The 13,598-nt window shown below is 48.4% G+C and overlaps 1 protein-coding gene across 3 annotated transcripts in view; it reads right to left on the bottom strand.

The window, feature by feature from the left end:
* The window catches only part of PTPMT1 (protein tyrosine phosphatase, mitochondrial 1), a 57,629-nt gene that overhangs the window by 15,438 nt on the left and 28,593 nt on the right, over window positions 1–13,598 (bottom strand). For all 3 annotated transcript variants that reach the window (XM_068381534.1, XM_068381533.1, XM_068381532.1), the window contains exons 2-3: window positions 4,795–4,957; window positions 4,525–4,605 (exon numbers count right to left, since the gene is read on the bottom strand). In XM_068381534.1, coding sequence (XP_068237635.1) covers window positions 4,525–4,605; window positions 4,795–4,956 — 243 coding nt within the window. In that variant the 5' untranslated portion in view covers window position 4,957. The remainder of the gene's footprint in view (window positions 1–4,524; window positions 4,606–4,794; window positions 4,958–13,598) is intronic.

Raw genomic sequence — 13,598 nt, 5'->3', positions numbered from 1 at the left:
TGTTCCTGAGCGGCCATGAGGAAAGCAGGGAGAGTTCTTTGGGGAAAAACCTGCGATGCCACGGCAGGATCGCCACACCGCATCTTAAGTCTAGGCTGAATTCCAAGAGCTTCCTGGAAGATGGATGGAATGGAAACTGGAAGTACCCATCCTTCCGATCCAGGGCCTAAGGAGTCCCGCCGCCTCGTTACCAGTCTGATCGATTCTGCTGTTCCACTCTGGACGAAGTTTGTTCGACAAACTTGAACAGAGCTGAGAGGTCAACTACGGAATTCCCGTCTCAGATGCTTTCCTACGAGAAAGGATCGACTGAAGAAGCCGGGGGGTGAAGCCGTCGACGATCCTATGGAGGACCTTCTCCTAAGGCATGGATCATTCTGCCCAAACGGGCAAAACTCTTGCCAGCCCCATGGCATAGAGGTTCAGTGATACTGAATTTAAGAGCGAGGCGCGATATCCTTGGCTGATCACGGAGATCGTGCAGGAATCGGCATCAGGAAGCTGTTATCCGGATGAGTAACCTTAGGCATCCTCCCAGCGTGAGACCTGCAAGGGGGGGTTGCCAATCCTAGAGTTTGTGAACTCTGCCGCTCCCTCTAGGATTATGCCTCCCCAGGAGAGCTTCCCGTGCTACCTGTCCCTGACAGGAGGGGACTGCTATTGGACACCTTGTCTTATCTGCTGTAGCCGGTCCGATAACTCAGGCCGACAAGGCTGAAAGAAGAGGCGCTGGAGGCCTGCAGGGTCTGGAAGAAAGCGCCTTGGAGGAGTGAAAACGGAAGTCGACTTCCTCCGCACAACCGCTGTCCATGTCCCTGTCCTTGGGCACAAACAAGCTCTTCCCAAGGATGGAAGAGTGTCTGAGCTTGTCGACATCCACGGAGGAGACACTCGAAAGGAAGCCCTCGGTCACTGCGTCTAGATGGTCCAACCTCGAGCTTACCCGCAAGTTAGAAACTTGGCGACGAAACGCCAAGGTGCTTGAGCCCGAGAGGCGGAAAGTACCCATGATCTTCCTGGAGCTTCCTTGTACAAAACCTCGGGTCGCAACCGAGGAGGGAAAGGACCTGGTAAGCCCCTTCCACGAGATGGAGAAGAGGAGGGGGTAAACCAGACACCCCTTGCCCGACGGAGAAATCTCGAACGGAAAGCTCCCTGGCAAGACCCTTCCAGGGAATGACGAGGAAGGGCTAACCCAGGTTCTGGAAAGAAGAATGTTGCTCAGACCTCCCTGAAGATTCTTCCTGCTCTTGCATGTGCCATGCTCTGCGTTTACGGGGTGAAGACCGTGTTCTGGAAATACGCTCCAGAAGACTCGCCAGTCTGGCCATGTTGCGAAACCCCGACGGGAATCGCGGTCGCAATCGCCCTGGCGCTCGCGCGATGGTAAATCAATGGTTTGTGCGTGGCCGAACGTGGAAGCACCCATGCGCGGGCACGCAGGAGCGCAGACGAAAGTGCGCGAGGGAGCGCAGAAGGAGGGCGAGCGTGGTAGGAAGGGCGAGAGCTGGTGGTCGGAATCCGAAAGTTCACAATGGATACTGCAGGAATCGAGCCGACGTTCGCGCGATGGAACACCGTCGGTTCGCGCGATGGAACACCGTCGGTTCGCGTGATGGAACACCGTCGGTTCGCGCGACGGAACACCGTTGGGTCGCACAACGGAATACCGTTGGTCCGCGCGCGGGCGAACATTGGAGCGCATGTGCGCGGGCACGTGGGCGTGTGGTCGCGCAGGCACGTGGGCGCGCGGGTGAGCGCAGGCGGTCGGGAGACCGATGGCGCGTAGGCGGCCGATGGCGCGTTGACGAGCGATGGCGCGTCTTGGCGAGCGATGGCCCGTAGGCGAGTGAAGGCGCGTTGGCAAGCGATGGCGCGTTGGCAAGCGATGGCGCGTTGGCAAGCGATGGCGCGTTGGCAAGCGATGGCGCGTTGGCAAGCGACGGCGCGTTGGCAAGCAATGGCGTGTTGGCAAGCAACGGCGCGTTGGCGAGCGGTGGTGCGTTAACAAAACGCTAGCGCGCAGGCGAGAATTGCGCGGGCGCGTAGGCGATCGCTAACGCGTAAGAGACTAGGGATGGTTAGCGCGCATCGCGCTAAACAGAAGGCGCGCAGGTGCATCAGGAAGGTGAGCGCTGAAGCAAGCTGTTAATCAGGTGATCCTGGACGGTCAGGAAAAACCGTTGGCGCGCATTGGTGCGTGGCAGGAAAGGGCGTGCAAATGTGCGCTGGCGATTGAAGAAAGCTGGCGCACAGATGGACAGAAGTAAAGGTGAGCGCTGGTGAGCAGTAGGAAGATCTACGGCAAGACTCAGCTGCCGGAGATCGTGGTCCACAGCAGACCGAGGGCTAGACCGCTACTGATGGTGTCCAGGGGACCTGACACGCGTGGCAGATCAATGGCGATCGTTGACGCGCAGGAGATCGCTGACGAGCAGGCGAACATTGACGCGTCTGTGGTCGCTGGCGAGCTGGTGATCGCTCGCGAGCAGAAGGCAACGCGTGGAATCCTGTGCGTAGAAGAAGAGTCCTTGTCCAAGACCTGAACCGAAGTTCTAGATTGCGCGGGCGAACGTGGGCGCATAACAGGAACCAACAGGAACAGCAGCGACGATCATCAGGAGAGCGCTGACGAACAGGAGAGCGCTGGCGAACAGGAGAGCGCTGGCGAACAGGAGAGCGCTGGCGATCCGGAAAACGCTGATGAGCAGGAGAGCGCCTGTGCGCTAACACTGAGCAGGAGAGCGCCTGTGCACTAACACTGAGCAGGAGAGAACACTGCAGAAGGGCGCGCAGGGGAACCCTGATACGCAAGGGAAGCACCCCCGTGGGAGGCAACCCTTTGCCCCGAAGGGACCGTTGTCCGTCGAAAGACCAATGTCCGTCGGAAGACCAATGTCCGTCGGAAGACCGTTGTCCGTCGGAAGACTGTTGTCCGTCGAAAGACCATTGTCCGTCGAAAGACCGTTGCCCGTCGAAAGACGAGGTCAGACTGCTGTCCATCTGCACCAGGGGCGGAAGGTCAATAAGAAGGAGTTGCAGGCTGCATACGGAGATTCAAAAAGGGCGCCTCTTAGCACCCTTATAGGGAGATGGGAGGCCCTTACGACGTAGCGGATGGTGAGCCTTACGGCGAAGGCGACCAACAGCAACAACTGCAGAAGAGTCCTCCGAAGAGGAGTCTCTATGAGTGTACTCTCTCGCGAACGAAAGAGAAACACTTCGTAGAAGAGACGGGTCAGCCAGTGACCTAAAAAGAGCAATCCTCCGAAGAGGGGCTCCTGCAGTTGCCCAGCCCCTTGAGCGTAACTGCAGGTGCGACCGCTCAGCACCAAGAGCATAGTCGCACGAAAAAAAGGCAAGAGAAGAACCCCCCAAAGGTGAAAAAACTCAAGCCTGGACCGGAAAACTTCCCTCGGAAGGAAAGCTACCGAGTGTTCTAAAATGAACTGGAGAGCTGTCAATCGTCACGGGAGTACTTCCAGGAGAAGGAGACAAGCCCCTGACGATCTATAGGGGAGGCAGCAACAGCCGAATCCCCAGGCCTCAACAAGACAGCTCACTCCGTTGTCACATTACAGAAACGAACTAGATCGGTAACTGTGAAAAATAAAAACAAAAATCATTAGTTAACATTCATTCCCCCGGGAAGGCTCCGAAGAGGAATCCCGAGGGAAAGGAACACAAGAATTACACAATAGGCACGTGCTCTCACATCCACTTACATTATGTAACTATGTAATTATGTAATTTAAAAATGAATGAACACTAAAGAAAGAACGAAAACCCCGAAAGGAATCGTTCTACAAAGCTGAAAAATCAACAAATACAATTAGATTCATAAACTAATTGAGACAAAACATACGGCGTAGCAACCCCACCCTTACGGGAAGGAAGCTACTCAGACGTAGTAAAAGTAACCTAGTAGAAGGGTGAACGACCTCAAAGAGAGAGAGAGAGAAAGACCGAAGTCAAACTCGATCGCGACCCATGAAATTACACCATGGTGGCCTAACTGCCGAGGGCTCCACGGAGATATCGTACACTACACACACAAGCACAACCTCTGAAAAGGAAACTTACTGATTCCTATACTCAAATATATACATAAACACGAAAAAATGTTTACATATATATTGAGTAAAAGAAAAGTAAGTGATTAAGTAAAGACAAAACAACAATGGCTGCCAAGCGAGGACAAAGACAGAGACGTCTGTCCATGTCCGAGCCATAAGTGAAAGTGAAGCAGTTCACCGGTGTGTGAGGGGGGAGGGGTAGCTAGCTACCACCCCCCCCCCCCGCTAACTAGCGTGGGGGTAATACACCCTCGTTAAATTCTAATGGCTCGCCATTTCAGCTACGCTAAAAGGCAAACCCAATGTAAATAGCGTGGTTTGTATTTCGGTTACGGAACAAATAACATTTAACAGGAACTTTAGCCCAATTTCACTGGCAAATGAACACAAACAGAATTCATTATTTAACATTACAGAAATGTAAATTACTGAATCCAGGCTAACTTACCTCTTTCATATTTGACAGGAACTTCAATTCATAGTCTTCATTCATTGAAATCACTCCACGAACACCTTCCTTCTCAACTAACTGAAAAAAATTAATGAAATCAAAATAATGAATTGTAATTCATAGAATAAATAATGAGCAATACAAGAGTAAAACAAGGTGTTATTTCTGCAGACTACAGTATCTATTCACAAGGAAAGACAACACTTGTATACAACACTTTATTAAGATGTCTTAATAAAAAAAAAATAAGAACTTGATAAACTATACCTGTTTTGTCATGCTTCTGAAGGGAAGAGCGCCCAAGATCACACGGTTGTCAATGGGATCATACCACCGCCTGGTGGTCATTTTCTCCATGGCAACCGTGAAGACGAGTGATGGTAGAAACGTTACTCTTGCAAAGATCTTGCCCATGGTACCACTAACCATACTATAATGAATAAGATGGCCATTAGCTTACCATGTAAAATACTGTACGCAATATAAATAGCATGAAAGATGAAAATCAGCCTTGAGACGTGTACCAAGCCCCCTATTGTATGAAAATTGAATACAAGTTGGATAAATACAATGGCATTGTGATAGCTATCTAGGATAAATATAGTGAAGGACTGAACAACTGCAGTCAGCATTGCTATTCAAGTTATACAGTGTAATTGTACTTTGTCAAAACTTTAGAAGAATAATCATCATTATTAACATTTCTATAAGCTTTTTGGGGATGGACATGAATGAACTCTCAATTGATTTATGTTTTATTCACTCACTGCACTAAGTCCGATCTGGTTTAAAAGATTTCACGGTTTATTTCCCCAATGTTAGCTTTCCCTTGTATTTCTCCAGTAACTAAAAGTTTTGCTTTGCATATGCCAATTACAGTAACCTCTCCATTCCAATCTTTCATTTTACTAAAACTCCTACAACCTCTATCTGATTCTGCTATCAACGATAACATCATATCATCTACATGTGACCGCTCCTATGGGCCTCCCTATAAGTAAATCTTTGTAGCTTCATACTTTACTATGACAAAAAGTGAAGCATTCTTTGATGGACATTGGAAATTTATGCGATAAGACCTCATTCTTTTTTCATGTTATTCTTCCTGTGGCTGCCACTGATGTTAAACTTTCTGGAACAAAGCTAACCAACATATAATCTAAAGTTTCTTTATCCTCTCCACTAACACTTGCTCCAATATTTTCATAGCTGTCACACAATTTCAGTCTTCCGTAATTTGTACTGTGATGTACTATAAAACAATTTTTCTCTCTATATAACTACTATGTTTTTTTACTAGCAACTTCTTTTGTAAGTATTTCCTATACTGTAATTCTATAATCTGATCAATTCATTAATGAATGGATCTCCAGCTGCTAATTACCAAACTGCTTCCTACCGAATTCCTGAAAATCCAGGAATTTTTCTACTTTTCATCTTTCCAAATTCTATTTCAACCTTTCAAAATGTTAGACTCTCAATAGGTACCACTACTATGAAATAATCATCCAGTTAATATTCACTCCCATGTTTCCTTTTGGTTAGTTACGCATTGTACAGAGGTCTATACAAACACTGCCATTCAATATCCTACTACATCTACAGGCTTCATTTAAGTAATAGTCAGTTAATCTAAAACACCATCAACAGCCATTAGACAACTTCATGTACACTACTGAATCATTAAAGTATCTTATCTTTTTCAAATTTTCTCCTCTTTAATTTCTCTTTCAATACTTTTCAAAGTTTCCTTGGCCCTTTTGCTATCCAGCTTATTCTCTCGTTCTCTCTCCACTGTAATGAGATGGATTTAATTTCCATCAATTCCATTTCTATATCTTGGCCACCTTCCATTTACTTTCCCCTCTTTCACCCTGTAGAGATCTCGGTCATCTTTCTTGCATTTCCTCAGTTGAAGCTTATAAGCTCTCTTTTTCTCATCAATTGCCTTTTATCATGTATTGTTCCTTGTATCACTTCCCCAATATCATTATAATAATCCATTTCCTGCCACTTCTTTTGATTTCCTCATTATATTTTTCTAGTCTCTACAAAAGTGAGTTTTCTTGAACACTAACTATAAACATATTTTGCAAAGCATTCACATGAACATATTGATTAAAGTTACCTCTACAAGAGAGATCATGATAACATCAATTGTGAGAAGTTAAGCCAAAGAGAAAAATTTCAAGGTAATGTAAAAGCTAAGCAATCGGAGACAAAAGCATAATAAAATCTTGTTCCCTGTAAAGTATTGTATATCAAGCCATGCTCCATCATGCAAAACACAATCAATACTCGAGATAAAATTGCCTGTTGCCATTCACACCTTCTTGTTCAATACAAAACAAGAATTTGCAGTACTATACTTCCTATAATGTGTCTTGTTAAATTACAGTATCTACTGTGTAGAAAAAGAAAATGTTATTTTCATTAGTAAAATAAATTTTTGAATATACTTACCCGATGATCATGTAGCTGTCAACTCCGTTGCCCGACAGAAATCTACGGTCGGGATACGCCAGCGATCGCTATCCAGGTGGGGGTGTACTCAACAGCGCCATCTGTGGTCAGGTACTCAAGTACTTCTTGTCAACAAGAACTCAATTTTCTCCTCGGTCCACTGGTTCTCTATGGGGAGGAAGGGCGGGTTCTTTAATTCATGATCATCGGGTAAGTATATTCGAACATTTATTTTACTAATGAAAATAACATTTTTCAATATTAATCTTACCCGATGATCATGTAGCTGATTCACACCCAGGGTGGTGGGTGGAGACCAGCATACATGTTAACAAAGAAGCTAAGTATCCCGTATTTCATTTTATTAGTTATTCAAAAATAACATAAAATAAATAAGTACCTGGTAAGGAAGTCGACTTGAACCATTACTCTGCCTTTATTAAGTACGTCTTCCTTACTGAGCGTAGCGGTCCTCTTAGGATGCTGAACGACTCTTAGGTGCTGAAGTATAAAGGGCTGCAACCCATACTAAAGGACCTCATCACAACCTCTAACCTAGGCGCTTCTCAAGAAAGAATTGACCACCCGCCAAATCAACAAGGATGCGGAAGGCTTCTTAGCCGACCGTACAACCCAAAAACAACAATAAAAAGTATTCAAGAGAAAGGTTAAAAAGGTTATGGGATTATGGGAATGTAGTGGCTGAGCCCTCACCTACTACTGCACTCGCTGCTACGAATGGTCCCAGGGTGTAGCAGTTCTCGTAAAGAGACTGGACATCTTTGAGATAGAATGATGCGAACACTGACTTGCTTCTCCAATAGGTTGCATCCATAACACTCTGCAGAGAACGGTTCTGTTTGAAGGCCACTGAAGTAGCCACAGCTCTCACTTCATGTGTCCTTACCTTCAGCAAAGCAAGGTCTTCTTCCTTCAGATGAGAATGTGCTTCTCTAATCAGAAGCCTGATGTAGTAAGAAACTGAGTTCTTAGACATTGGTAGACAAGGCTTCTTGATAGCACACCATAAGGCTTCTGATTGTCCTCGTAAAGGTTTTGACCTTCTTAGATAGTACCTAAGAGCTCTAACTGGGCAAAGTACTCTCTCCAGTTCTTTCCCCACCAAGTTGGACAGGCTTGGGATCTCGAACGACTTAGGCCAAGGACGTGAAGGAAGCTCGTTTTTAGCCAAAAAACCGAGCTGCAAGGAACATGTAGCCGTTTCAGATGTGAAACCTATGTTCCTGCTGAAGGCGTGGATCTCACTTACTCTTTTAGCTGTTGCCAAGCACACGAGGAAAAGAGTTTTTAATGTGAGGTCCTTAAAAGAGGCTGATTGGAGAGGTTCAAATCTTGATGACATAAGGAACCTTAGGACCACGTCTAGATTCCAGCCTGGAGTGGACAACCGACGTTCCTTTGAGGTCTCAAAAGACCTAAGGAGGTCCTGTAGATCTTTGTTGGTGGAAAGATCCAAGCCTCTGTGGCGGAAAACCGCTGCCAACATACTTCTGTAACCCTTGATCGTAGGAGCTGAAAGGGATCTTGCGTTCCTTAGATGTAACAGGAAGTCAGCAATCTGGGTTACAGTGGTACTGGTTGAGGAAACTGCATTGGCCTTGCACCAGCTTCGGAAGACTTCCCATTTAGACTGATAGACTCTGAGAGTGGATGTCCTCCTTGCTCTGGCAATCGCTCTGGCTGCCTCCTTCGAAAAGCCTCTAGCTCTTGAGAGTCTTTCGATAGTCTGAAGGCAGTCAGACGAAGAGCGTGGAGGTTTGGGTGTACCTTCTTTACGTGAGGTTGACGTAGAAGGTCCACTCTTAGAGGAAGAGTCCTGGGAACGTCGACCAGCCATTGCAGTACCTCTGTGAACCATTCTCTCGCGGGCCAGAGGGGAGCAACCAACGTCAGCCGTGTCCCTTTGTGAGAGGCGAACTTCTGAAGTACCCTGTTGACAATCTTGAACGGCGGGAATGCATACAGGTCGAGATGGGACCAATCCAGCAGAAAAGCATCCACGTGAACTGCTGCTGGGTCTGGAATCGGAGAACAATACAACGGGAGCCTCTTGGTCATCGAGGTAGCGAACAGATCTATGGTTGGCTGACCCCACAGGGCCCAAAGTCTGCTGCAAACATTCTTGTGAAGGGTCCACTCTGTGGGGATGACCTGACCCTTCCGGCTGAGGCGATCTGCCATGACATTCATATCGCCCTGAATGAACCTCGTTACCAGCGTGAGCTTTCGATCTTTTGACCAGATGAGGAGGTCCCTTGCGATCTCGAACAACTTCCTCGAATGAGTCCCTCCCTGCTTGGAGATGTAAGCCAAGGCTGTGGTGTTGTCGGAGTTCACCTCCACCACCTTGTTTAGCTGGAGGGACTTGAAGTTTATCAAGGCCAGATGAACCGCCAACAACTCCTTGCAATTGATGTGAAGTGTCCTTTGCTCCTGATTCCATGTTCCCGAGCATTCCTGTCCGTCCAATGTCGCACCCCAGCCCGTGTCTGATGCGTCCGAGAAGAGACGGTGGTCGGGGGTCTGAACAGCCAAAGGTAGACCTTCCTTGAGAAGAATGCTGTTCTTCCACCACGTTAGAGTAGACCTCATCTCTTCGGAAACAGGAACTGAGACCGTCTCTAGCGTCATGTCCTTTATCCAGTGAGCAGCTAGATGATACTGAAGGGGGCGGAGGTGGAGTCTCCCTAACTCGATGAACAGGGCCAGCGATGAAAGTGTCCCTGTTAGACTCATCCACTGCCTGACTGAGCATCGGTTCCTTCTCAGCATGCTCTGGATGCATTCTAGGGCTTGGTTGATCCTTGGGGCCGACGGAAAAGCCCGAAAAGCTCGACTCTGAATCTCCATACCCAGGTAGACAATGGTCTGGGATGGGACGAGCTGGGACTTCTCTAAATTGACCAGGAGGCCCAGTTCCTTGGTCAGATCCATAGTCCATCTGAGATTCTCCAGACAGCGACGACTTGTGGGAGCTCTTAAAAGCCAGTCGTCTAAATAGAGGGAGGCTCTGATGTCTGCCAAGTGAAGGAATTTCGCAATATTCCTCATCAGTCTGGTAAACACAAGAGGTGCCGTGCTTAGGCCAAAGCACAGGGCTTGGAACTGGTACACAACCTTTCCAAAGACGAATCTCAGGAAAGGTTGGGAGTCTGGATGGATGGGGACGTGAAAGTATGCGTCTTTCAGGTCTAACGAGACCATCCAGTCCTCCTGCCTGACCGCTGCTAGGACCGACTTCGTCGTCTCCATCGTGAACGTCTGCTTGGTGACAAAAGCATTGAGAGCACTGACGTCCAGCACCGGTCTCCAACCTCCTGTCTTCTTGGCTACCAGGAAGAGACGGTTGTAAAAGCCCGGGGATTGATGATCCCGGACTATGACCACTGCTTCCTTTTGTAGCAAGAGCGACACCTCTTGTTGCAACGCTAGCCTCTTGTCCTTCTCCTTGTAGTTGGGAGAGAGGTTGATGGGAGATGTAGCTAGAGGGGGATTGCGGCAGAACGGAATTCTGTATCCCTCCCTTAGCCACTTCACAGACTGAGCGTCTGCACCTCTGCTCTCCCAAGCTTGCCAGAAGGTCTTGAGTCTGGCTCCTACTGCTGTCTGGAGAGGAAGGCAGTCAAAACTTGCCTTTTGCGGACTTGGAACCCTTCTTGGACTTGCCACGGTGACTGTCTGCACGGGTACCTCCTCTGCTGGAGGTTCTGCCACGAAAGGGCGGGATGAACCTAGAAGCAGGTGTATCAACTGCTGCAGGGCGGAAGGGTCTAGGCACGGAAGGTAAGGTTTTAGCCTTACGTGCAGAAGAAGCCATCAGATCATGAGTATCCTTCTGGATAAGTGAGGCAGCCATCCCCTTAATCAACTCCTCCGGAAACAGACACTTGGAGAGAGGAGCAAACAACAACTCTGACTTCTGGCAAGGAGTGATACCAGCAGATAAGAAGGAGCAAAGATGTTCTCTCTTCTTGAGGACTCCTGATACATATGAAGCCGCAAGTTCACCAGACCCATCCCGAATTGCCTTGTCCATGCTAGACATGATCAGCATGGCCGAGTCCTTATCAGAAGGGGAAGTCTTCCTGCTTAAGGCTCCCAAACACCAATCGAGGAAGTTGAATATCTCGAAGGCACGAAAGACTCCCTTCAACAGATGATCTAGATCTGAAAAGGACCAGCAGATCTTCGAACGTCTCATAGCCAACCTGCGGGGAGAGTCAACCAGACTTGAGAAGTCGGCCTGGGCAGAGGCAGGAACCCCCAAGCCAGGTTCCTCTCCCGTGGCATACCAGACGCTCGACTTAGAAGCAAGCTTGGGAGGAGGAAACACAAAAGAGGTCCTTCCCAGTTGCTTCTTGGAATGCAACCAGTCCCCCATAACCCTCAAAGCTCTCCTAGATGATCTGGCGAGAACAAGCTTGGTGAAGGCAGGCGCAGCAGACTGCATGCCCAGAGCAAACTCGGAGGGAGGAGAACGAGGGGTTGCAGACACAAAATGTTCAGGATACAAGTCCCTGAACAAAGCAAGGACCTTGCGAAAGTCTAAGGAGGGTGGCGAAGACTTGTGTCCTTCAACATCAGAGTGAGGTTCATCCAGATGAGCAGCTTCATCATCCGATACATCATCATCCGAAAGTTGAGTTGTGAGTGGCAAAGGCAGAGCAGCAAGCTGACCGGCTGAATCCTGCAGAACGGGTGCATGCGTACCTGCGGATCCAACATCATGCCTCTGCTGGACAGTCTGCGAGCTGGCAACAACAAAAGCAGAGGGCTGGTGTGAGGGAGGGTCTGCGGTGGGCTGAGGAGCATGCGGTATGGTATGCAGAGCATGCTGTAAGGTATGCGGCTCATGCTGCATGGTATGCGGAGCATGCTGTAAGGTCTGCAGAGCATGCTGCATGGGCTGAGGAGAATGCCGCATAGTGCTGGAACCCGGCAACTCCTGATGCGGCAGCTCACGCATGTTAGCAGATGGTGCAGCAAGAACATGCGTCTGGCAGGGAGGACTGCGCATCGGTGGAGGAGCTCTCACAGGTGGGGTGTGGGAGCAGGCAGCCGCAGTATCTGCTGAGCGCACAACCTCTGCGGGTTGTAGGCTAACAGGAGAGGTGTTAACCTTCTCGGCATGATACTCCTGCATGAATGCCGCAAGCTGAGACTGCATAGTCTGCAGCATGGACCACTTAGGGTCTACTGTGGTTGGAGCAACAACAGACGGAGCAGTAGCCTGTTGAGGGACCACTCTACCTCTCTTGGGAGGTGTGCAGTCATCAGATGACTGTGGCGAGTCCGAACTGACCCAGTGGCTACACCTGGGCCGTTGGACAAGCTCGGAAGGGACCTTACGTTTGAGCGGTCGTGAGACCTTGGTCCACCGTTTCCTCCTGGAAACTTCTTCCACAGACGAGGAATGTAAGGGCTCATTCGTCTATGTGGATGGGACGATCCTTAACAGATACGTCCGCAACCACTGAGGATACATCCGTGCGCCGATCAAGGCCTGCCGAACCCTTTGGTCCTTCGACATTGCTTCTCCCCTGGGCTTGGGAGCTTGCAAGAGGTCCCGGACTGGGAGGACGACTGGCACGCACAGATGTACCCTCATGCGCAACACTGACACTGACACTATGCACATCACTAGCACTAACACTTCCCACTGCACTCTTCGCTTTCAGCTCTCTGACATCTGCCAAGAGCTGATTGAGGTCACTAACCAACGACTCCACCTTATCACCGAGAGCCTGAATGGCACGCAACATATCAGCCATTGCAGGCTGAGCACTCGTAGCAGGTTCGGGAGTCACCACCACAGGGGAAGGAAAAGGTTGAGGGGCATGGGGAGAGGAAAAATCCACAGAGCGAGAAGAACTCCTCCTATCTCTCTCCTTCTCTAACCTACGTGCATATCTGAGGAATTCGTTAAAATCGAATTCCGAAAGCCCAGCACATTCCCCACATCGATCTTCCAATTGACAGGATTTACCCCTACAATTGGAACATACGGTGTGAGGATCTATAGAGGCCTTCGGAAGACGCCTAGTACAAGTCCTAACACTACACTGCCTGTATTTAGGAACTTGGGAATGGTCAGACATCTTGAATTTAGAAGTAGTCAAGGGGGAATTCCAAAATTAAGCAAAGTTCGTTAACCAATAAATCAAATTAATACCAAAAGCTTGCTAAGCTAAGGATAAAGCTTCCTGAACAGCGAAGGCTAAACTTTAGAGCAAATACATCACCAAAACGTGAACAAAAGACTCCAAAATCAACAGCGTATCCAAGTAGGTCTTGCCGGCGGCACGACAGAGGAAAAATTGAGTTCTTGTTGACAAGAAGTACTTGAGTACCTGACCACAGATGGCGCTGTTGAGTACACCCCCACCTGGATAGCGATCGCTGGCGTATCCCGACCGTAGATTTCTGTCGGGCAACGGAGTTGACAGCTACATGATCATCGGGTAAGATTAATATTGAAAAATTAAGATTCCACCCTCAAAAAAATAATTCAAAGGAAAGCACCTCTCACCAAATGAAATACATTCACAAAAAATTCTTATTGACCAAGCCAAAATGTCATATGCTCT

Source organism: Palaemon carinicauda, chromosome 10 (assembly GCF_036898095.1).
Source record: "Palaemon carinicauda isolate YSFRI2023 chromosome 10, ASM3689809v2, whole genome shotgun sequence".
In the NCBI taxonomy this organism is placed as follows: Eukaryota; Metazoa; Arthropoda; class Malacostraca; order Decapoda; family Palaemonidae; genus Palaemon; species Palaemon carinicauda.
Note: the sequence above shows the minus strand (reverse complement) of the source record. Positions and strands in the feature narration are given on the sequence as shown.